The 20882-nt window shown below is 40.0% G+C and overlaps 1 protein-coding gene across 1 annotated transcript; it reads right to left on the bottom strand.

Moving 5' to 3' along the window:
* Positions 1–327: 327 nt before the first annotated feature.
* On the bottom strand, positions 328–5219 carry LOC145956329 (uncharacterized). Its single transcript, XM_083071913.1, has 3 exons — positions 3476–5219; positions 996–1079; positions 328–845 (listed from the first exon to the last, which is right to left on the bottom strand). The coding sequence occupies exons 1-3, from the start codon at positions 4542–4544 to the stop codon at positions 328–330; spliced, it is 1671 nt and encodes a 556-aa protein (XP_082928039.1). The 5' UTR covers positions 4545–5219.
* Between the last annotated feature and the right edge of the window lie 15663 nt (positions 5220–20882).

Below are 20882 nucleotides of genomic sequence, written 5' to 3'. Positions count from 1 at the left end.
TTTATTTTTAATACTGCCCTTTACAAAACAAAATTAACACAACTTTAAAACTTAAGACATAAAAGGATAATAATAATAAAATAAAAACTAAATCTTCCAGTTGGCCTTCTAGCTCTCCAAGCAAGCTATGCATGTAATAAGTCTAACCTCTTCCATGTGTTGAGTCAATTGTTGGGTCTCTAGCAAATGGGCCACTTTGTGCTGCAATGCCTCTTGGGTTTTTCTAAGCATCCCTCTAGTCATAGGCCCACCTAAGAATTGAATTGGATCTTGACCTTTATCCTCTTCGTCGTGGACTTGGGCCTTCTGATCATGGGCCTCTTGAGTTTAGGCTTTTATGTCCACATCATTCTCTCCTTCTTGGGCAACATTTGTCCTCAAAGCTATGAATTCATCTCCTGCATCAAAATGAGTCAAATCAGCAACATTAAAAGAAGAACTTACACCATACTCACCTGGTAGATCGATCTTGTAAGCATTATCATTGATCTTTTCTAGGACTTGGAAAGGTCCATCTCCTCTAGGTTGAAGTTTGGACTTCCTTTGTTCAGGGAACCTCTCTTTTCTCATATGTACCCAAACCCAATCACCAGGTTCAAAAATAACTTTCTTTCTGCCCTTGTTGGCTTGTTTGACATAACTCTCAATTTTCTTTTCAATTTGAGCTTTCACTTGCTCATGCAACTTCTTCACATATTCAGCCTTAGCCTGTGCATCTTTATGTTTAAATTCAGAAATGTTAGGCATAGGTAACAAGTCAAGTGGTGTTAGAGGATTAAATCCATACACAATTTCAAATGGTGAACATTTAGTTGTGCTATGGACAGCCCTATTATATGCAAACTCTACATGAGGCAAATGTTCTTCCCAAAATTTAATATTTTTCTTTAAAACAGTCCTAAGCAAAGTGCCTAAAGTTCTATTCACTACCTCAGTTTGTCCATCGGTTTGTGGGTGACAAGTAGTAGAGAAAAGTAATTTGGTACCCAACTTACCCCTCAACGTTCTCCAAAAATGACTTAGGAACTTGGTGTCCCTATCACTTACAATGCTCCTAGGTAGCCCATGGAGTCGTACAACTTCCCTGAAAAATAAGTTAGCTACATGGCAAGCATCATTAACCTTTTTACATCGTATAAAATGTGCCATTTTTGAAAACCTGTCAACAACAACAAAAATAGAATCTTTTCCATTCTTTGTTCTAGGCAACCCCAAAACAAAGTCCATAGATATATCAATCCAAGGAAAATCAGGAACAGGCAAAGGGGTATACAATCCATGAGGCTTAACTTTAGATTTAGCCTTTTTACAAATAATACAATGATCACAAAATTTATGTACATCACGCTTCATATGGGGCCAATAGAAATGTTCTTGCAAAATTTCCAAAGTCTTTTGAACCCCAAAATGACCCATCAACCCCCCCTCATGTGATTCACTCACAAGAAGCTCTCTAATGGAACACTTAGGCACACACAATCTATTTGCTTTAAACAAGAATCCATTATGCCTATAGTAAGCATTTTCAGAAAATTTTTCACATGCAGCAAAGTCCACATCATGCATATACATGTCTTTCAAAGATTCAAGACCAAAAAGTTTAGTTTCAAGCACAGAGAGCAATGCATGTCTCCTAGACAAAGCATCAGCCACTACATTCCCTTTTCCTTTTTTATGCTTGATGACATATGAAAATTGCTCTAGAAACTCTACCCACTTAGCATGCCTCTTATTAAGCTTACCTTGTCCTTTTAAGTACTTTAGGGTAGCCCCATTCAGCTTCTCACTAAAATAAGCAATTGGATGACCTTCTTGCATCAAAACAGCCCCAATACCCACATTAGATGCATCACATTCAATTTCAAAAGATTTTGCAAAATTTGGTAATGCAAGAATGGGGGCATTAATTAGTTTGTGCTTAAGTTCAGAAAATGCCTTTTCTTGTTTTTCACCCCATTTGAACCCAACATGCTTTTTAACTATTTCATTAAGAGGTGCAGCCAAAGTACTAAAATCCTTAACAAACCTCCTATAGAAACTAGCTAACCCATGAAAACTTCTCACTTCACTCACATTCTTAGGGGTAGGCCACTCTTGGATGACTCTAATCTTTTCCTCATCAACTTGTACCCCTTTAGAACTCACAAAAAATCCCAAAAACACAACATGATCAGTGCAAAAGGTACATTTTTCAATATTAGCAAACAATTTTTCCTCTCTAAGCACATTCATGACAGCAATTAAATGTTCAACATGCAAATCAAAGTTAGTGCTATATACCAGAATATCATCAAAGTACACCACAACACATTTGCCTAAAAATTCCTTTAAGACATGGTTCATCAATCTCATAAAAGTGCTTGGGGCATTAGTTAACCCAAAGGGCATCACTAGCCACTCATACAAACCATACTTAGTTTTAAAGGTAGTTTTCCATTCATCCCCTTCCCTAATCCTAATTTGATGGTACCCACTTTTCAAGTCAATTTTTGAAAAAGTATAGGCACCATGCAATTCATCCAATAAGTCATCTAACCTAGGAATAGGATGCCTATACTTAACTGTGATGTTGTTGATGACTCTACAATCAGTGCACATCCTCCATGTTCCATCCTTCTTAGGGACTAAAATGACTGGAACTGCACATGGGCTCATGCTCTCTTGTACCCATCCTTTGCTCATCAATTCTTCGACTTTCCTTTGGATCTCTTTAGTCTCTTGGGGATTACTTCTATATGCTGGTCGGTTGGGCAATGACACTCCTGGAATGAGATCAATATGGTGTTCAATTCCCCTCAAAGGTGGCAGTCCCTTTGGTAACTCCTTCGGAAACACATCTTTATATTCCTGCAAAATAAATTCAACACTAGGAGGAATAACAATTTTATTTGAATTGTCAGCAACAGAAATATTATTTTTGCAGTACATCAAGTAAAGTGATTTGTGAGCAAGAAAAATCCTTTTCACCTCACTCTCTTTTGCTAAACAACTCATTTTTCTCTCAAGTGTTTCACTCTTTCCCTCAAGTGTTTCACTCTTCTTCTTTCTACTTTTGATAGGTGTTTCACTCTTCTCTATTTTCTCTTGCATTATTTTTTCTCTCATTTTTATTTGGTCCTCACACACATCTCTAGGAGATAATGGTTTGAGAATAATTTTCTGGTCATTGGCATGAAAGAAATCTTGTTGGTGAATCCATCATGTAGTGCTTTTGTGTCATACTGCCATGGCCTCCCTAGGAGGAGATGAGTTGCCTCCATTGGAACCACATCACACAACACCTTATCATTATACCTTCCAATTGAGAAGTACACCTCAACCTGCTGAGTTACTTTCATCTCTCCATCTTCACTAAGCCATTGAAGTTTGTATGGCCTAGGATGTGGTTTGGTTCCCAAATTTAATTTAGATACTAATATGGAACTAGCCACATTAGTACAACTTCCGCCATCAACTATTAAAGAGCATAATTTACCTTTGATGGAACATCTAGTGTGGAAAATATTTTCTCTTTGGGTTTGCTCAAGTGGTTGTATCTGACTTCCCAACAACCTCCTTACCATTAGTATATCACCCTGGAATGCTTCCTCTTCTTTCTCCACTTCTTCTTCATCAGGTTCAGATTCACTAGTGATTTGCCCATCCTCCTTCATGATCATAGTTGGGCATTCAGAAGCAATATGTCCTCTTCCCAAGCATTTGAAGCATTTGATGTTTCTAGTTCCAGTGGGAAAAACAGATGCATTTGGCTTTGTTGGTGATTTCCCTTGTGGAGGAGTCACTCCTGAACTAGATAAATTTCTTCCTTCCTTCTTAAATTTATCCCTCCATTTTGGATTATAAGAACTGGAAGAATTCTTCCTTGCTATACCTTTCCTCTTGAGCTGTTGTTCAACCTGTACAGCCTTGTGCAACAAATCTTCCATCTCCATATATTCCTGCAATTCCACAACATCCCTAATATCAATGTTTAGGCCATTCAGAAAACGAACCATTGTTGCTTCATTTTCTTCCTTTATATATGCTCTCATCAATGCTATCTCCATCTCCTTATAGTATTCTTCAACAGTCATGCTACCTTGAGTTAATTTTTGAAGTTTTAAACGCAAAGTTCTACTATAAGTAGTTGGAACGTATCTCTTCCTCATGACTCTCCTCATTTCAGCCCATGTATCTATTTCCCGTTCCTCATCTCTTTGCATTTCCTTTTGATATTTGTTCCACCAAATGAGGGCATAGTCTGAGAATTCAGCTGCTGCCAATTTGACCTTTTGTGCTTCAGTATAGTCATTGCATGAAAACACATGTTCAATATTCGTCTCCCACTCTAGATAGGCATCTGGATCACTCTTACCTTTGAATGGGGGAACATTCAACTTCACTCCTTCAAGTCTGTTTTGTCTAGGACCTCCATTACCGCCTCTACCTCCCCTATTTCTATTAGGACCTCCGACATCTTGATTTAGTTGATTTTCAATTCCTTCAATCCTCTCATAGAGCTCTTGATTATTTTTTGTCATCAATATTTGCATTTGTGCAGTCATAGCTTTGTAGACCCCTAAAATTGTCCGGGTCGGAAATAAAGCTTGAAGACTCTCGAAGATCAAAGGAAAGTCAGCCAAAGGGACTCTAAGAAGACCGTGGGATGACAATCTGTAGGTTTAGAGGTCTTAGAGTAGCAAAAAATAAGAAAGTGGAGGGAATGAAGCCCAATACGGCCTCCCAAAAGTTCAGTACGGCCGTATTGAACATTTTAAACTACAATACGGCCGCACTGAACTCAATACGGCCGTATTGAAGTTTCTGAACTTCAATACGGCTGCACTGAACTCAATACGGCTGCACTGAACTTCAATACGGCTGCACTGAACTCAATACGGCCGTATTGAGGTTTTTGGAACTTCAATACGGCCGTACTGAATTCAATACGGCCGTATTGTAGTTCAAAACTTCAATACGGACCGTATTGACCCCCAGAGGCCGTATTGCGCCTCATCCCTATAAATATGACGTCAATTGGACGTCATTCTACACTTTTACACTGAGTTTTAACCCTCTTCTTGAGTATTCTGGGTTTTTTTGAGCAGTGCTCTGCCTAGAAATCACTCGGAGAGTTGATCCGACAAAGTTCTCGAGTTCTGAGCTTTTTGCTTGAGTCTCGAACTGAGTCGAAGGGAAATCCTCCGGATTTCCATAGTTAAAATTTTCTAGGAGGGAGCGAGCGGGCTTGTAGAGCGAGGGAACGCCAAAAAGCTTCCCAGTTTTACTAGAATATAAAAGCACGCTTCAAAGGTTTCTTCTTAAGACCTTCCTTTTACTGCTTTCTGTGTGTATATTTAACTGTCATCATGTAGATAGTTAAGTTATAATTGCTTAGAATAAATAGGGGTAATTTAGTAATTTCGCACTATTATTTAATAAATAATCTGTCATAGGGAACCCGAAAGGGGCGCTGTGGGGTGCTAACACCTTCCCCACGCGTAACCGACTCCCTTACCCGACTCTGGTTGTAATGGCCGAAGTCGATTTTTGAATCGATTGCCTTAAACCTCTTTTTCCAATGTTTTGAGTAAAACATTGGTGGCGACTCCATGAACCCTTCCTTTTTATGAAAACCGCTAATCCATGGAGGGTCCCGCTTGGGATTAACATGGATTGGTGAGCCTTTTAATAAAATTGCTCGTTTGACGAGGTCTCAGTTTGAGAATAAGTCATTCTAGCAATCCATATTTTTAAACAAATAAAAGAGTCCAACCATCCTTCGCGAATGCCGAAAGCCCGTTTCGGGCCGGTGGCGACAGATGGCGACTCCACTGGGGAAGCCTCGAGAGTCAGTCCCATTTAGTGACAGATTATTTTTAACAAATAATAGTTAAAATTACTTTATTACCCCTTGTTTGTATGATAACATGCTTTATTTATATGGCTTTAATAACTTTTGTATGTTTAAATTCTCGCAAATGTTTGAAATAAAAACTGCACACAAACCTTTGCACACAACAGTTCCCTCTATACCCGGGGGCATGAGTGGTAAGCCATAGGGAGTGGATGTTAGTACGGCCGGTTGTCGAATGGGTCTATAGGTGCCCGTAGACCGTTGTCGGAAAGCATCACTCAAGGTGATAACCATGAACTCGAGTCCGACAGTGCGTTGGAGCTTTCCATCGACTTACGACGAGAGGAGTTGGGTCCCTATAATGGGGGCACCTTGGGGGCCTCAGACCGGTGAGAACAGTTAGAACCACCTTGAATATGCACCTTTCTGCAGGAAACCCCTACCTCGTGATTCGCTCGTGACTGTTCGTGGATGAGTGAATTGTTTGCTTATGTGCAATTGTTTGTGCATTAATAAATAACCTCGTGATAAGGTCTAAAGAATAATCCCCATGCATGAAAAAACCATGACATGAGAGGAAAGACCATGTGTGAAAATATAATAAAAGTGAGGAGCATGTGCATCATTACCAATAAGATATCATGCATCCTCATAAACCATGCATTCTAGGTTCACCAATACCTCTTGACATGAGTAAAAGAGACCCATAATTATCGAGATTCTCCGTTGGGGAGGGATCATAAGTCAAGGAGGGTGGTAACACTCTGTTTTAAAAAGGCAGCGCCTTAAAAATGGAGGGTTATCAAGCTCATGTCAAGAGCGTATTCATCCCATAAATAAACTAATTAAAACATTCATTTTAGAAAGTGGCTGGTCATCTCTCTGTCCTCACACGCGCGCAGAAAATCAAGAAGATGGAAGCGCTGGAGGACCAAAATAAGAAGCTTACAGCCGAGCTCTCACAGCTTAAAGAACAAATGGCGCAAATGATGGAACTCATGCGTCATCATAATGTACATGGGTCTCACCACAGTGACCATGAGTCCCATCATCATGAGGAGGAGGAGCACGAGGAAGAACCTCCACGAGCTGTACCCCTTGGGGCGGGGATCATGATTAAAGAGCCCGAGGTTTCAAAGGAACAATTCCATGCTCTTGAGGATCGGCTAAGAGTTATGGAGGGGCATGATTTTGACATCAAAGATGCCGCCGACATGTGCTTGGTGAGGGACATCCAATTCCCTCCCAAATTTAAAGTGCCAGATTTCCCAAAATATGTGGGATCGACTTGCCCTAAGAGTCATCTCACCATGTACTGTCGCAAAATGGCTGCATATGCCACAAATGAAAAGCTCTTGATCCATTGCTTCCAAGAGAGCTTAGCCGATACTGCGCTCAATTGGTATATGCAGCTAGATGGAAATCTAGTACATACATGGAGGCAGTTGGCCGACGCCTTTCTCAAGCGCTATAAATACAACATCGACCTAACACCCGATAGGTTAGATCTTCAAGCCTTGAGTAAGAAAAGTGATGAATCTTTCAAGGCGTACGCCCAACGATGGAGAGAGTTGGCGGCACAGATAGAGCCCCCGCTGTCGGATAAGGAGACGGTGTCCTTATTCATCAACTCGTTGACTGGTCCCTATTACGATAAAATGATAGGGAACACAACGACACTCTTCTCGGACATCATCACCATTGGGGAGAGAGTGGAACAAGGACTTAAAAGTGGGAAGCTGGCTAAGCCTTCCCAATCATATGAAGCTAAGAAGACCTTCGGGAAGAAGAGAGAGGGAGGAGTCAATGCTATAACCATACCCTCGGCTACTTCCACTTCGAAGTCGGGAAGATCGCAATTCACCCCTGTGAAGAAGTTTGATAAACTTCCGACCACTTATAGCGATCTCCTGCAGAAGCTAGTAGAAGCCAAACTTCTAGCTCATGTTCCACCAAGGAAGATCGACCCACCTTACCCTGATTGGTACAAGCCACAAGACAAATGTTTATACCATTCGGGGGCACCAGGGCATTCAACAGAGAACTGCCTAGCTCTTAAATACAAGGTCCAAAACCTTATTGATGCTGGGTGGGTCACCTTCGATTCGACAGCGCCCGACGTGAGCAAGAATCCTCTGCCAAAGCAGGAATAGAGAGAAGGGCAAGCCACGATAGGACCCCTCCACATTTTTCTTTTCTCTTTTAGGGACTCATGATCAGTACCCGAGATCATGAGAACCTTTTCATGTAAATAAGGGTTTTCGCACAGTTTTAATACATATCAATAAAGAGGCATTTTTCACACATTACTCTCTTTTTTGTTCTTTTCTCTCTTTCCTCATTAACATTAATAATTCTAAACCTAAACAGAACCAATAAAATAATTATGTCTGTAATTGTTCGCTCTGACCGGGATCCGAAAGTGAATGGGTTGAGTTGGAGAGTGATGAGGAGACCATCTCTCCGGATCTGCAAAGACTGCTAGAACGAGAAGCTCGCCTACTCCAACTCGTCAAGAGAAATTGGAAACTGTGAATTTGGGGCATGGCCGAGAGATATAAGAGGTCAAAATTGGGACCCATATCAGTGATGAAATAAGGATACATGTTTCCGCTATGATTATAATAAAATCATTCTTCATTGCTTCTTTTCTTGCTTATAATAAAATTCTAAACCACATTATTTTTAACCCTGTTTGAATAAACATGAATGAGGTTAAAATCATCTTAATAATAATAAACCCACATCATTTTTATGTGGAGGTGTGTGTGACAACTTGGAGCACCTTCCCTTGGCCTTGACAAGTGCCATCATGGGTAAAAAGAAATCTTTCAAAATAAAAGAAGCTCGGCAGGAAACTCAAAAAGGGGACTGCGCAAAAATAAGAGCAAAAGACCCGCTAGGAATCCCACGAAAGGGTGACCTAGGCAAAAGTTAGGGTTACAAAAATAAACAAAAACAAAGGTCCGCTAAAACGCCACAAAAGGGTGTTTTAGGCAAAAATAAGGACAATCAAAAAACAAAAATAAATCCATGATGGTACCATGAACCGAATTCAAAAAGAAAGGTTCAAGGGAAGTTATCTAAGTTGTCAAATCACAACGTCAATAAACAAAGATTTTCTTAACTTCATAAGTGTTTAATCAAACAAAGCCTAAACACATAAGCCTACCTTGGCCATCCATTCTTACAAAAACCATTTTTGAAAAATAAATCCCCTCTAAAACACAAACTTCAGAACAAAAATATCTTTCTTTTCTTTTCTCTCTTGTCCCAAAAGATTTTAGGATAATCTAGTGGAAGCACGGAGAAATAAATCATCACTGATAATGGATCTAATCTGAACAACAAAATGGTGGAAGAACTGTGCCAAGAATTCAAGATCCAACACCATAACTCCTTCCCCATATCGGCCAAAGATGAATGGGGCAGTCGAGGCAACCAATAAGAACATCAAGAAAATAGTGCAAAAGATGGTTGTCTCATTTAAAGACTGGCACGAGATGTTACCCTTCGCTCTTAATGGTTATAGGACTTCAGTACGCACATCTACAAGAGCTACTCCATTCTCCCTCGTCTATGGGATGGAGGCAGTTCTACCCGTCGAAGTCGAGATACCTTCTCTAAGGGTAATCATGGAAACAAAACTTTCCGAAGCAGAATGGGTTCAAAGCCGGTATGACCAGTTGAACCTCATTGAAGAAAAACGGCTGAACGCCATATGCCATGGTCAAGCCTATCAGAGGAAGATCAAAAAGGCTTTTGACAAGAAAGTCCACCCTCGAGTCTACCATGAGGGAGAGTTGGTAATGAAGAAATTGCTACCAACTCAAAAGGACAAAATCGGAAAGTGTGCCCCAAATCACGGAGGACCATACGTGGTAAAACGAGCCTTCTCAGGAGGAGCACTGATCCTCACAGACATGGATGGAAAAGAACTTCGATACCCAGTCAACGCTGACGTGGTAAAGAAGTACTATGCTTGAAGACGTTGCTTGCATAGGCCCGCTAGGATGAAAACCCAAAAAAGGGCGTCCTAGGCAAAAGTTAGGGCAAAATAAAAAGCCCGCCAGTACAAGGGTACTAGGCAAAACAAAGGCGAATTTATCCCCGCTAGGATATGTCCTAGGCAAAAATTAGGGGCAAAAGAATAAGATACAAAAACAAAGCAAGCAACGATCACTTGAATCGAAAACCGAAAGGCGGCTCAAGTGATTATCTTCTAGAAGCAAGCGTCTTGCAGCATCTACACTCCTGGCTCAGGCATCTCACCCGAAACAACTAGGAGAACGTACGGAGCAACAATTACAGATATAATTGTTAAGCCCAATGTAAATAGCCTACCCAGGCCAACCATTCTTCAGAAATTCCTTCTGTATATCTTTCTGTAAAAAACACTTGCGAATATCAATAAAATATCTATTCATTTCTCTTCTCTCTTGACCATGTGATTATGCCTCTAAAATTGGTATTTCATAAAAATTGTACGAAATTCCTTTAATAATCGGTCAATAAAGAAAATTGGAGGGGTTCCTATAAAATCCGTAATCTCCTGCATAAAAGGCTCACAAAAATATTCCCTCTCGTCGATGACAGAAATTCCTCCAAGAAAAGGAGGATAGGGGGAGCCATTCATTTTCTAAAAAAAAAAAAAAACATCAACAAAATTAACTTGCATTTTTGTGCATCACACACACATTAGTTGCACATTCAAAGACCTTATCATGAGGCAATTGCATAAAATAGAAAAAATAGAAAATTGCTTGTGTATGACAGCAGTCAACAAAGGCCAAAAAACGACAAAAAGGCAAAAATACAGAAAAAGCCAAAAAATCGACAAAAAAGGCAAAATACAGAAAAAGCCAAAATCAACAAAAAGGCAAAATACAGAAAATCCAACAAATCATACAGAATAACTGAGCCTGGAGAGGCTTGCCGAAATAATACTCGTACAAAATAACTGAGCCTGGAGAGGCTTGCCGAAATAATACTCAATAACCGAGCCTGGAGAGGCTTGCCGAAATAATACTCTCAGAATAACTGAGCCTGGAGAGGCTTGCTGAAATAATACTCTCAGAATAATTGAGCCTGGAGAGGCTCGCCGAAATAATACTCCCTCAACAGAATAACTGAGCCTGGAGAGGCTTGCTGAAATAATACTCTCTCAGAATAACTGAGCCTGGAGAGGCTTGCTGAAATAATACTCTCTCAGAATAACTGAGCCTGGAGAGGCTCGCAGAAATAATACTCCCCAGAGAAACCTCAGCTTAAGCTCATGGAACAAATCCCCAGCGAGAGCTATCAAAGCAAGATCGTCAAAATCCCCAATGGAAGCGCGATCATCCAAACAAAATATCCAAGTCAAAGGATTTAAACTTCCTCAGTGGAAGATAGCTTTCCAACTCAAACGAAGAGTGAAGCTAAGCCTGAAGAGGCTTTCTAAATAATACTCTGGGATACATAAGAACTTCAAATCCCCAGTCGCCTACACAAGAGGCACTCCTTCAAAAAGGAAAACCCAAAAAAAAAAAAAAAAAAAAAAAAAAAAAGGATCGATTACAATTCCCCAAGCGGAATTTGGCTTTTCAGCCAATCATTGAACATCAAGATAATATGCCTAACAGAAGAGGCTAGACAAAATTAACGACAGAATCCCTCAGCGGATAACAGCCTACGCAGAGGCAATAAAACCAAGAAAACCCAAAAGAGATACCCGAATAAGGATAACCGGGATACTCCACCAACGTCAAAGGACGTCAGCCAAACATAAGGCATCGCTCAATTCAAGAAGAGCATCTGTGTCTACACCCCAAGGAGTCAGAAATTCCCCATGGGTACCAACTATGCAAATGCAAGTTGGGGCACAAGAACCTATGAATGAATGCACATCCCCTAGACGGATCCCTGCGTTATCCAGCCCTTAGTGGCACAAAATCAGAAAATCAAAAGAGTCACCCGAATAAGGATAACCGAGATACTCCACCAACGTCGAAAGGACGTCAGCCAATCATAAGGCACCGCTCATCTCAGAAAGAGCATCTTCGTGTCTACACCCCAGGGAAACAGAAATTCCTCAATGGGCACCAACTATGCAAAGGAAAGTTGGGACACAAGAACCTATGAATGACTGCACATCCCCTAGACGGATCCCTGCGTTATCCAGCCCTCAGTGGCACAAAATCAGAAAAAACGTCGAAGCAGCATAGTGGACTGTGGAGACAAAATCATCTCAAAGCCTAAGAGGCAATACTCAGCTACCCAGTTGTCGAGAGCACCGAGGTATGCACAAGCCTGGAGAGGCGGTACTCAGCTACCCAGTTGTCGAGAGCACCGAGGTATGCACAAGCCTGGAGAGGCGCTACTCAGCTACCCAGTTGTCGAGAGCACCGAGGTATGCACAAGCCTGGAGAGGCGGTACTCAGCTACCCAGTTGTCGAGAGCACCGAGGTATGCACAAGCCTAGAGAGGCGGTACTCAGCTACCCAGTTGTCGAGAGCACCGAGGTATGCACAAGTCTGGAGAGACGGTACTCAAGGTCTGGAGAGACGGTACTCAAAGTCTGGAGAGACGGTACTCAGAGTCTGGAGAGACGGTACTCAAAGTCTGGAGAGACGGTACTCAAAGTCTGGAGAGACGGTACTCAAAGTCTGGAGAGACGGTACTCAAAGTCTGGAGAGACGGTACTCAAAGTCTGGAGAGACGGTACTCAAAGTCTGGAGAGACGGTACTCAAAGTCTGGAGAGACGGTACTCAAAGTCTGGAGAGACGGTACTCAAAGTCTGGAGAGACGGTACTCAAGGTCTGGAGAGACAGTACTCAACCATCAGCGTCGTCAGAGGCACATTGGTGTTCAACTTCCGGCTCGGGCGTCGAGTGAAGTTGACCCTGGAGAGGGTAAACTTAGCTACCGAGGTTGTCAGAAGCGCCGAGGTATGCAACAACCTGGAGAGGCTACTCAACAATTTTCCACCGGAAGACGCTACAAGTCAGAAGGTTGGCACATCACCCGGACAATTGGGTCAACTCCTTTACTTGTCAGCCGGTACACCAAAAGGCCGTCCGACTAAGTAAAGGGGGGGCAGCTGTAGACCCCTAAAATTGTCCGGGTCGGAAATAAAGCTTGAAGACTCTCGAAGATCAAAGGAAAGTCAGCCAAAGGGACTCTAAGAAGACCGTGGGATGACAATCTGTAGGTTTAGAGGTCTTAGAGTAGCAAAAAATAAGAAAGTGGAAGGAATGAAGCCCAATACGGCCTCCCAAAAGTTCAGTACGGCCGTATTGAACATTTTAAACTACAATACGGCCGCACTGAACTCAATACGGCCGTATTGAAGTTTCTGAACTTCAATACGGCTGCACTGAACTCAATACGGCTGCACTGAACTTCAATACGGCTGCACTGAACTCAATACGGCCGTATTGAGGTTTTTTGAACTTCAATACGGCCGTACTGAATTCAATACGGCCGTATTGTAGTTCAAAACTTCAATACGGACCGTATTGACCCCCAGAGGCCGTATTGCGCCTCATCCCTATAAATATGACGTCAATTGGACGTCATTCTACACTTTTACACTGAGTTTTAACCCTCTTCTTGAGTATTCTGGGTTTTTTTGAGCAGTGCTCTGCCTAGAAATCACTCGGAGAGTTGATCCGACAAAGTTCTCGAGTTCTGAGCTTTTTGCTTGAGTCTCGAACTGAGTCGAAGGGAAATCCTCCGGATTTCCATAGTTAAAATTTTCTAGGAGGGAGCGAGCGGGCTTGTAGAGCGAGGGAACGCCAAAAAGCTTCCCAGTTTTACTGGAATATAAAAGCACGCTTCAAAGGTTTCTTCTTAAGACCTTCCTTTTACTGCTTTCTGTGTGTATATTTAACTGTCATCATGTAGATAGTTAAGTTATAATTGCTTAGAATAAATAGGGGTAATTTAGTAATTTCGCACTATTATTTAATAAATAATCTGTCATAGGGAACCCGAAAGGGGCGCTGTGGGGTGCTAACACCTTCCCCACGCGTAACCGACTCCCTTACCCGACTCTGGTTGTAATGGCCGAAGTCGATTTTTGAATCGATTGCCTTAAACCTCTTTTTCCAATGTTTTGAGTAAAACATTGGTGGCGACTCCATGAACCCTTCCTTTTTATGAAAACCGCTAATCCATGGAGGGTCCCGCTTGGGATTAACATGGATTGGTGAGCCTTTTAATAAAATTGCTCGTTTGACGAGGTCTCAGTTTGAGAATAAGTCATTCTAGCAATCCATATTTTTAAACAAATAAAAGAGTCCAACCATCCTTCGCGAATGCCGAAAGCCCGTTTCGGGCCGGTGGCGACAAGCTTCAAGTAACAATCTTTGAGCTCCTTCTAAATGAGGACCACCACCACCTACTCCTGCCATAGTTCAACTAAAAAAAATAGAAAAAAAAAGAATGTGAAGTAATAGGACCTTACCACTCTTTTCACGTGTTTGCACTCAAAGATGTACCACTCGTGTTTATTCTCAACTTGGCTTTTATGTAAATATTCACTCTTGCCTTTTTCTGCTCATTCTCTGACTTAAGGTTCTTACAAGAATCAAATAATCTATAATTAAGAATCACCTTCAAGGATAGAAATCATAAGGAATAAAACAAAATTGTAATACCGACAAAGGACAATTAGCAAAGAACAAGGAAGACACTTGACACTTAGGAATTTTATCAAACAGGTAATGTGCATGAAATTTAAGGAAGAACAACTGTTATATATTTATATATATATATATTTTTTTTTTGCTACAGATTTTTTTTCCTTTTGTTGCAGATTTTTTTTTTTCTGCAGATTTTTTTTTCTTTTGCTGCAGATTTTTTTTTTGGCAGAATTTATGTTTTAAATTGAAAGATAATCACCGAAAGAAATATATGGATACACAATAACAAGAAGGAATGAAACAGGAAAAAAAAATTAAAATAGAAATTTGAACAGTACCGATGAACAGTATGCATGAACAGTGCACGTGAACAGTGCACGTGAACAATGCGCGTGAATAGTGCCCCCCCAGAACCTGGCTTTGAATACCAAATGATGTGAATCAATCGATTATAAGGAAGGCACCACAAATATGATTATTTGATAAGCCAAGAAAGATCGCCACAAGAATTGGAGAATTCTTGATAAGATCAGTCGATGCAAGGAAGAACCCTAGCAGAGCTAAAACTCAAAAAAATATAATCTGAATAGTCTGTCCCTTTTTTTAATTCCCAAAATGTTTAATACAACTTTAGTTTGAGTTTGCCTCATTTAGAAGTAAATAAAGAAAATTAAAATACTAATATCCCAACAGAAGCTAATATGCCCAAGTGGATTGATAAAGGCATTATAAGCTTAAGGTCTTGGGTTCAAATCTTGAAATGTAGTAGTTTATTATTTTTATTTTTAATACTGCCCTTTACAAAACAAAATTAACACAACTTTAAAACTTAAGACATAAAAGGATAATAATAATAAAATAAAAACTAAATCTTCCAGTTGGCCTTCTAGCTCTCCAAGCAAGCTATGCATGTAATAAGTCTAACCTCTTCCATGTGTTGAGTCAATTGTTGGGTCTCTAGCAAATGGGCCACTTTGTGCTGCAATGCCTCTTGGGTTTTTCTAAGCATCCCTCTAGTCATAGGCCCACCTAAGAATTGAATTGGATCTTGACCTTTATCCTCTTCGTCGTGGACTTGGGCCTTCTGATCATGGGCCTCTTGAGTTTAGGCTTTTATGTCCACATCATTCTCTCCTTCTTGGGCAACATTTTTCCTCAAAGCTATGAATTCATCTCCTGCATCAAAATGAGTCAAATCAGCAACATTAAAAGAAGAACTTACACCATACTCACCTGGTAGATCGATCTTGTAAGCATTATCTTTGATCTTTTCTAGGACTTGGAAAGGTCCATCTCCTCTAGGTTGAAGTTTGGACTTCCTTTGTTCAGGGAACCTCTCTTTTCTCATATGTACCCAAACCCAATCACCAGGTTCAAAAATAACTTTCTTTCTGCCCTTGTTGGCTTGCTTGACATAACTCTCAATTTTCTTTTCAATTTGAGCTTTCACTTGCTCATGCAACTTCTTCACATATTCAGCCTTAGCCTGTGCATCTTTATGTTTAAATTCAGAAATGTTAGGCATAGGTAACAAGTCAAGTGGTGTTAGAGGATTAAATCCATACACAATTTCAAATGGTGAACATTTAGTTGTGCTATGGACAGCCCTATTATATGCAAACTCTACATGAGGCAAATGTTCTTCCCAAAATTTAATATTTTTCTTTAAAACAGTCCTAAGCAAAGTGCCTAAAGTTCTATTCACTACCTCAGTTTGTCCATCGGTTTGTGGGTGACAAGTAGTAGAGAAAAGTAATTTGGTACCCAACTTACCCCTCAACGTTCTCCAAAAATGACTTAGGAACTTGGTGTCCCTATCACTTACAATGCTCCTAGGTAGCCCATGGAGTCGTATAACTTCCCTGAAAAATAAGTCAGCTACATGGAAAGCATCATTAACCTTTTTACATCGTATAAAATGTGCCATTTTTGAAAACCTGTCAACAACAACAAAAATAGAATCTTTTCCATTCTTTGTTCTAGGCAACCCCAAAACAAAGTCCATAGATATATCAATCCAAGGAAAATCAGGAACAGGCAAAGGGGTATACAATCCATGAGGCTTAACTTTAGATTTAGCCTTTTTACAAATAATACAATGATCACAAAATTTATGTACATCACGCTTCATATGGGGCCAATAGAAATGTTCTTGCAAAATTTCCAAAGTCTTTTGAAACCCAAAATGACCCATCAACCCCCCCTCATGTGATTCACTCACAAGAAGCTCTCTAATGGAACACTTAGGCACACACAATCTATTTGCTTTAAACAAGAATCCATTATGCCTATAGTAACCATTTTCAGAAAATTTTTCACATGCAGCAAAGTCCACATCATGCATATACATGTCTTTCAAAGATTCAAGACCAAAAAGTTTAGTTTCAAGCACAGAGAGCAATGCATGTCTCCTAGACAAAGCATCAGCCACTACATTCCCTTTTCCTTTTTTATGCTTGATGACATATGAAAATTGCTCTAGAAACTCTACCCACTTAGCATGCCTCTTATTAAGCTTACCTTGTCCTTTTAAGTACTTTAAGGACTCATGATCACTATGGATGACAAACTCTTTGGGCAAAAGGTAATGCTCCCAAGTCTTTAAAGCTCTCACCAAGGCATACAATTCCTTATCATAAGTGGGATAGTTTAGGGCAGCCCCATTCAGCTTCTCACTAAAATAAGCAATTGGATGACCTTCTTGCATCAAAACAGCCCCAATACCCACATTAGATGCATCACATTCAATTTCAAAAGATTTTGCAAAATTTGGTAATGCAAGAATGGGGGCATTAGTTAGTTTGTGCTTAAGTTCAGAAAATGCCTTTTCTTGTTTTTCACCCCATTTGAACCCAACATGCTTTTTAACTATTTCATTAAGAGGTGCAGCCAAAGTACTAAAATCCTTAACAAACCTCCTATAGAAACTAGCTAACCCATGAAAACTTCTCACTTCACTCACATTCTTAGGGGTAGGCCACTCTTGGATGACTCTAATCTTTTCCTCATCAACTTGTACCCCTTTAGAACTCACAAAAAATCCCAAAAACACAACATGATCAGTGCAAAAGGTACATTTTTCAATATTAGCAAACAATTTTTCCTCTCTAAGCACATTCATGACAGCAATTAAATGTTCAACATGCAAATCAAAGTTAGTGCTATATACCAGAATATCATCAAAGTACACCACAACACATTTGCCTAAAAATTCCTTTAAGACATGGTTCATCAATCTCATAAAAGTGCTTGGGGCATTAGTTAACCCAAAGGGCATCACTAGCCACTCATACAAACCATACTTAGTTTTAAAGGTAGTTTTCCATTCATCCCCTTCCCTAATCCTAATTTGATGGTACCCACTTTTCAAGTCAATTTTTGAAAAAGTATAGGCACCATGCAATTCATCCAATAAGTCATCTAACCTAGGAATAGGATGCCTATACTTAACTGTGATGTTGTTGATGACTCTACAATCAGTGCACATCCTCCATGTTCCATCCTTCTTAGGGACTAAAATGACTGGAACTGCACATGGGCTCATGCTCTCTTGTACCCATCCTTTGCTCATCAATTCTTCGACTTTCCTTTGGATCTCTTTAGTCTCTTGGGGATTACTTCTATATGCTGGTCGGTTGGGCAATGACACTCCTGGAATGAGATCAATATGGTGTTCAATTCCCCTCAAAGGTGGCAGTCCCTTTGGTAACTCCTTCGGAAACACATCTTTATATTCCTGCAAAATAAATTCAACACTAGGAGGAATAACAATTTTATTTGAATTGTCAGCAACAGAAATATTATTTTTGCAGTACATCAAGTAAAGTGGTTTGTGAGCAAGAAAAATCCTTTTCACCTCACTCTCTTTTGCTAAACAACTCATTTTTCTCTCAAGTGTTTCACTCTTTCCCTCAAGTGTTTCACTCTTCTTCTTTCTACTTTTGATAGGTGTTTCACTCTTCTCTCTTTTCTCTTGCATTATTTTTTCTCTCATTTTTATTTGGTCCTCACACACATCTCTAGGAGATAATGGTTTGAGAATAATTTTCTGGTCATTATGCATGAAAGAAATCTTGTTGGTGAATCCATCATGTAGTGCTTTTGTGTCATACTGCCATGGCCTCCCTAGGAGGAGATGAGTTGCCTCCATTGGAACCACATCATTTTAGTAACCCGAAATAGGCTGTTCCAAAACTGGAACGGGCTGTTCCCAAGTTGGAACAGGCCATTCTTGAATTGGAATAGGTCGTTCCTGAACTGGAACAAGCCGTTCCTGAACTAGAACGACTCGTTCCTTACAAAAAGGATTAAAACCCTAGTTTGGAACGAGCCATTCCAGCATAGGCAGTTATGTGTTAAACTCAACTCTGGAATGGACTGTTCTCATTTTAGAAAGGGCCGTTCCAAGATATGAAATTAACACATAATGTACAGATCCAGAACGGGCCGTTCTGAATCTGGAACGTTCTGGTAACTTTTTGATGTCTATAAATAGCAGACTCAAGCTGATGGAGGACCATTCTTGAAGCATCGTATAGGGTCTATCACAAGGTCCATGGCTAGGATAGTAGAGGAAGATGAAGAACACACCACACCAAAAGCCATGATCGTCATGTGTGTGGAATTTGAGCCCTCTCCTTAATTTGTTGCTTTCTTTTCCCATTTTGCCCTTGTATTTTGGGGTACATTAGACATTAGGATTTTATTTTGTATTTCTTATTTAGCCCTTGTATTATGGGGAAAAATTAGTTTAGGATTTATTTTAGGACTTAAACCTTAGTTTATGAGGTCAAAGTCCATTTTCTTATTTTCTAGACCTAAGGGCACTTTAGTCTTTTAGGAGGGATGAGGGCCATTTCATTTGGGCTTCATTTAGGGTTCATCTAAGGTGCATTTGCACTTAGAATTTTTGGCTAAATGCCCCAAGGAACCCTAGATGACACTCTCCCTCCCTATAAGTACCCTAGGTCATCCAACTTGTAGCTACAAATTAATGAATTTGAATGAGCCGTTGTGCCTCTTCATTCCTTTCTTAGTCCCTTAGGAACTCCATGGCCCCCTATCCTCTCCTCTCTCCCTTGAGTTAGCTTGGGTCTACCTTGGTTGGCCTTCATTCCCCTAAGTGAAGTGAGCTAGCCTAAAGGAGCTTCACCACCAAACATACCTCCTTTCTTCTCCTCCATTTGAGTGTCATCCTACACCTCCCTAAACACCATCTCCATCACTTCCATACCCTTGAATAGATCATCCTTCACGTCAAATAATCCTTGGAGAAGAGAAGGAATCAACCACTATCCCTCTTGGAGAAGTTGGTTCCATCATGTGCTATCAGAGCCATGGTTGTCTTCAAGGGTAACTTGTCTCTTCTCTTTTATGTCTTCTAAATGTTTCTTGTCATGTATATCTCTTCTCATATGTATTGATGTTATCCTCTCAAATATTGCTTAAAATGTTGTCTTCTTGTTGAGTGGTTTATTGTTAGTTCACGAGCCTTCCTTTGTTGTGCTCTAGGATTCGTTTTAAAATAGGTTCTTGTGTGCTTTTTTCCATTTTCACCTTTGCTGGAAAATTATGTCAAGAACATGTTGAACACTTTATGAACCCCATTTTAATCTTTATTTGTTCAAGTTTTGTCTCTTGTTTGTGTTTCTCTCACTTTTTCCACCCAAATACCAAGTATATGCATAAAACCTTCACTTGATGTATGTAACATGGAAATGAATGATGCTTGTTTCCGCTCCTAAGTGGCTGGCTGAAAATTTTTCATGTTCTTCATGCATGTTATTTAGTTCATAACATGTTCTAAAAGTTTGTTGAATTCCATGTGGATTTGTCTCCTATACATGCATGGTTAGCCACCTCTACATGCTCATCATTACATGATTGTCCCTTGTCCTTTGTATGACAACCAAGTAGTGTTTTATGCTGAAAAAATTTGCCAAGAATGTGTATTTATTTGCTGAAAAAAACTGCACCAAATTAGTACATAGTACAAGACACATTCCACCTTACAAAATTTATTTTTTGCATGCCACTTGTCCTTTTTGTCTCCTACTTTTTTGTACTACTTTTAATTCACCCAAAGTGTAAAAACCAAGCAACATATAAGGTTAAAATTCAAAAAAAAAAAACTGACCAAGGGGCTGCACCATTAAAGTTTGCATGAAAATACAAGAGAAAAGAAAAAAAAAATTCAAAGAAATTTGTTGCTAAAATTGTGGGCAAATTACCATTTTACCCTTGCACAATTGGAGTGGACTTGGACCATTTTTGGACCCATATTTGGACCCATTTTATGACCAAAACTGTGGCTGGACATTAAGGAAAGGACCTTACATTAATTGTTTTCTTTTAAGGACAAGGAACACTAAACACTTAATTCTATTCTAGGACCCTTCTAAGATTTCCCTTTGAGTGT

This window comes from Cajanus cajan, chromosome 3 (genome assembly GCF_000230855.2).
Source record: "Cajanus cajan strain Asha chromosome 3, NIPB_CcT2T_4, whole genome shotgun sequence".
In the NCBI taxonomy this organism is placed as follows: domain Eukaryota; kingdom Viridiplantae; phylum Streptophyta; class Magnoliopsida; order Fabales; family Fabaceae; genus Cajanus; species Cajanus cajan.
The sequence above is the reverse complement of the archived record's forward strand: the minus strand, read 5'-3'. Positions and strand labels throughout refer to the sequence as shown.

Coding starts and splice junctions, on each gene's coding strand:
- LOC145956329 (XM_083071913.1), bottom strand. CDS start 4,544: ATGACTGCACAAATGCAAATATTGATGACAAAAAATAATCAAGAGCTC. Junction 1,080..3,475: donor CACTAGATGTTCCATCAAAG/GTAAATTATGCT, acceptor TTTTCAGGGAAG/TTGTACGACTCCATGGGCTA. Junction 846..995: donor TTTTTGGAGAACGTTGAGGG/GTAAGTTGGGTA, acceptor TGCCTCATGTAG/AGTTTGCATATAATAGGGCT.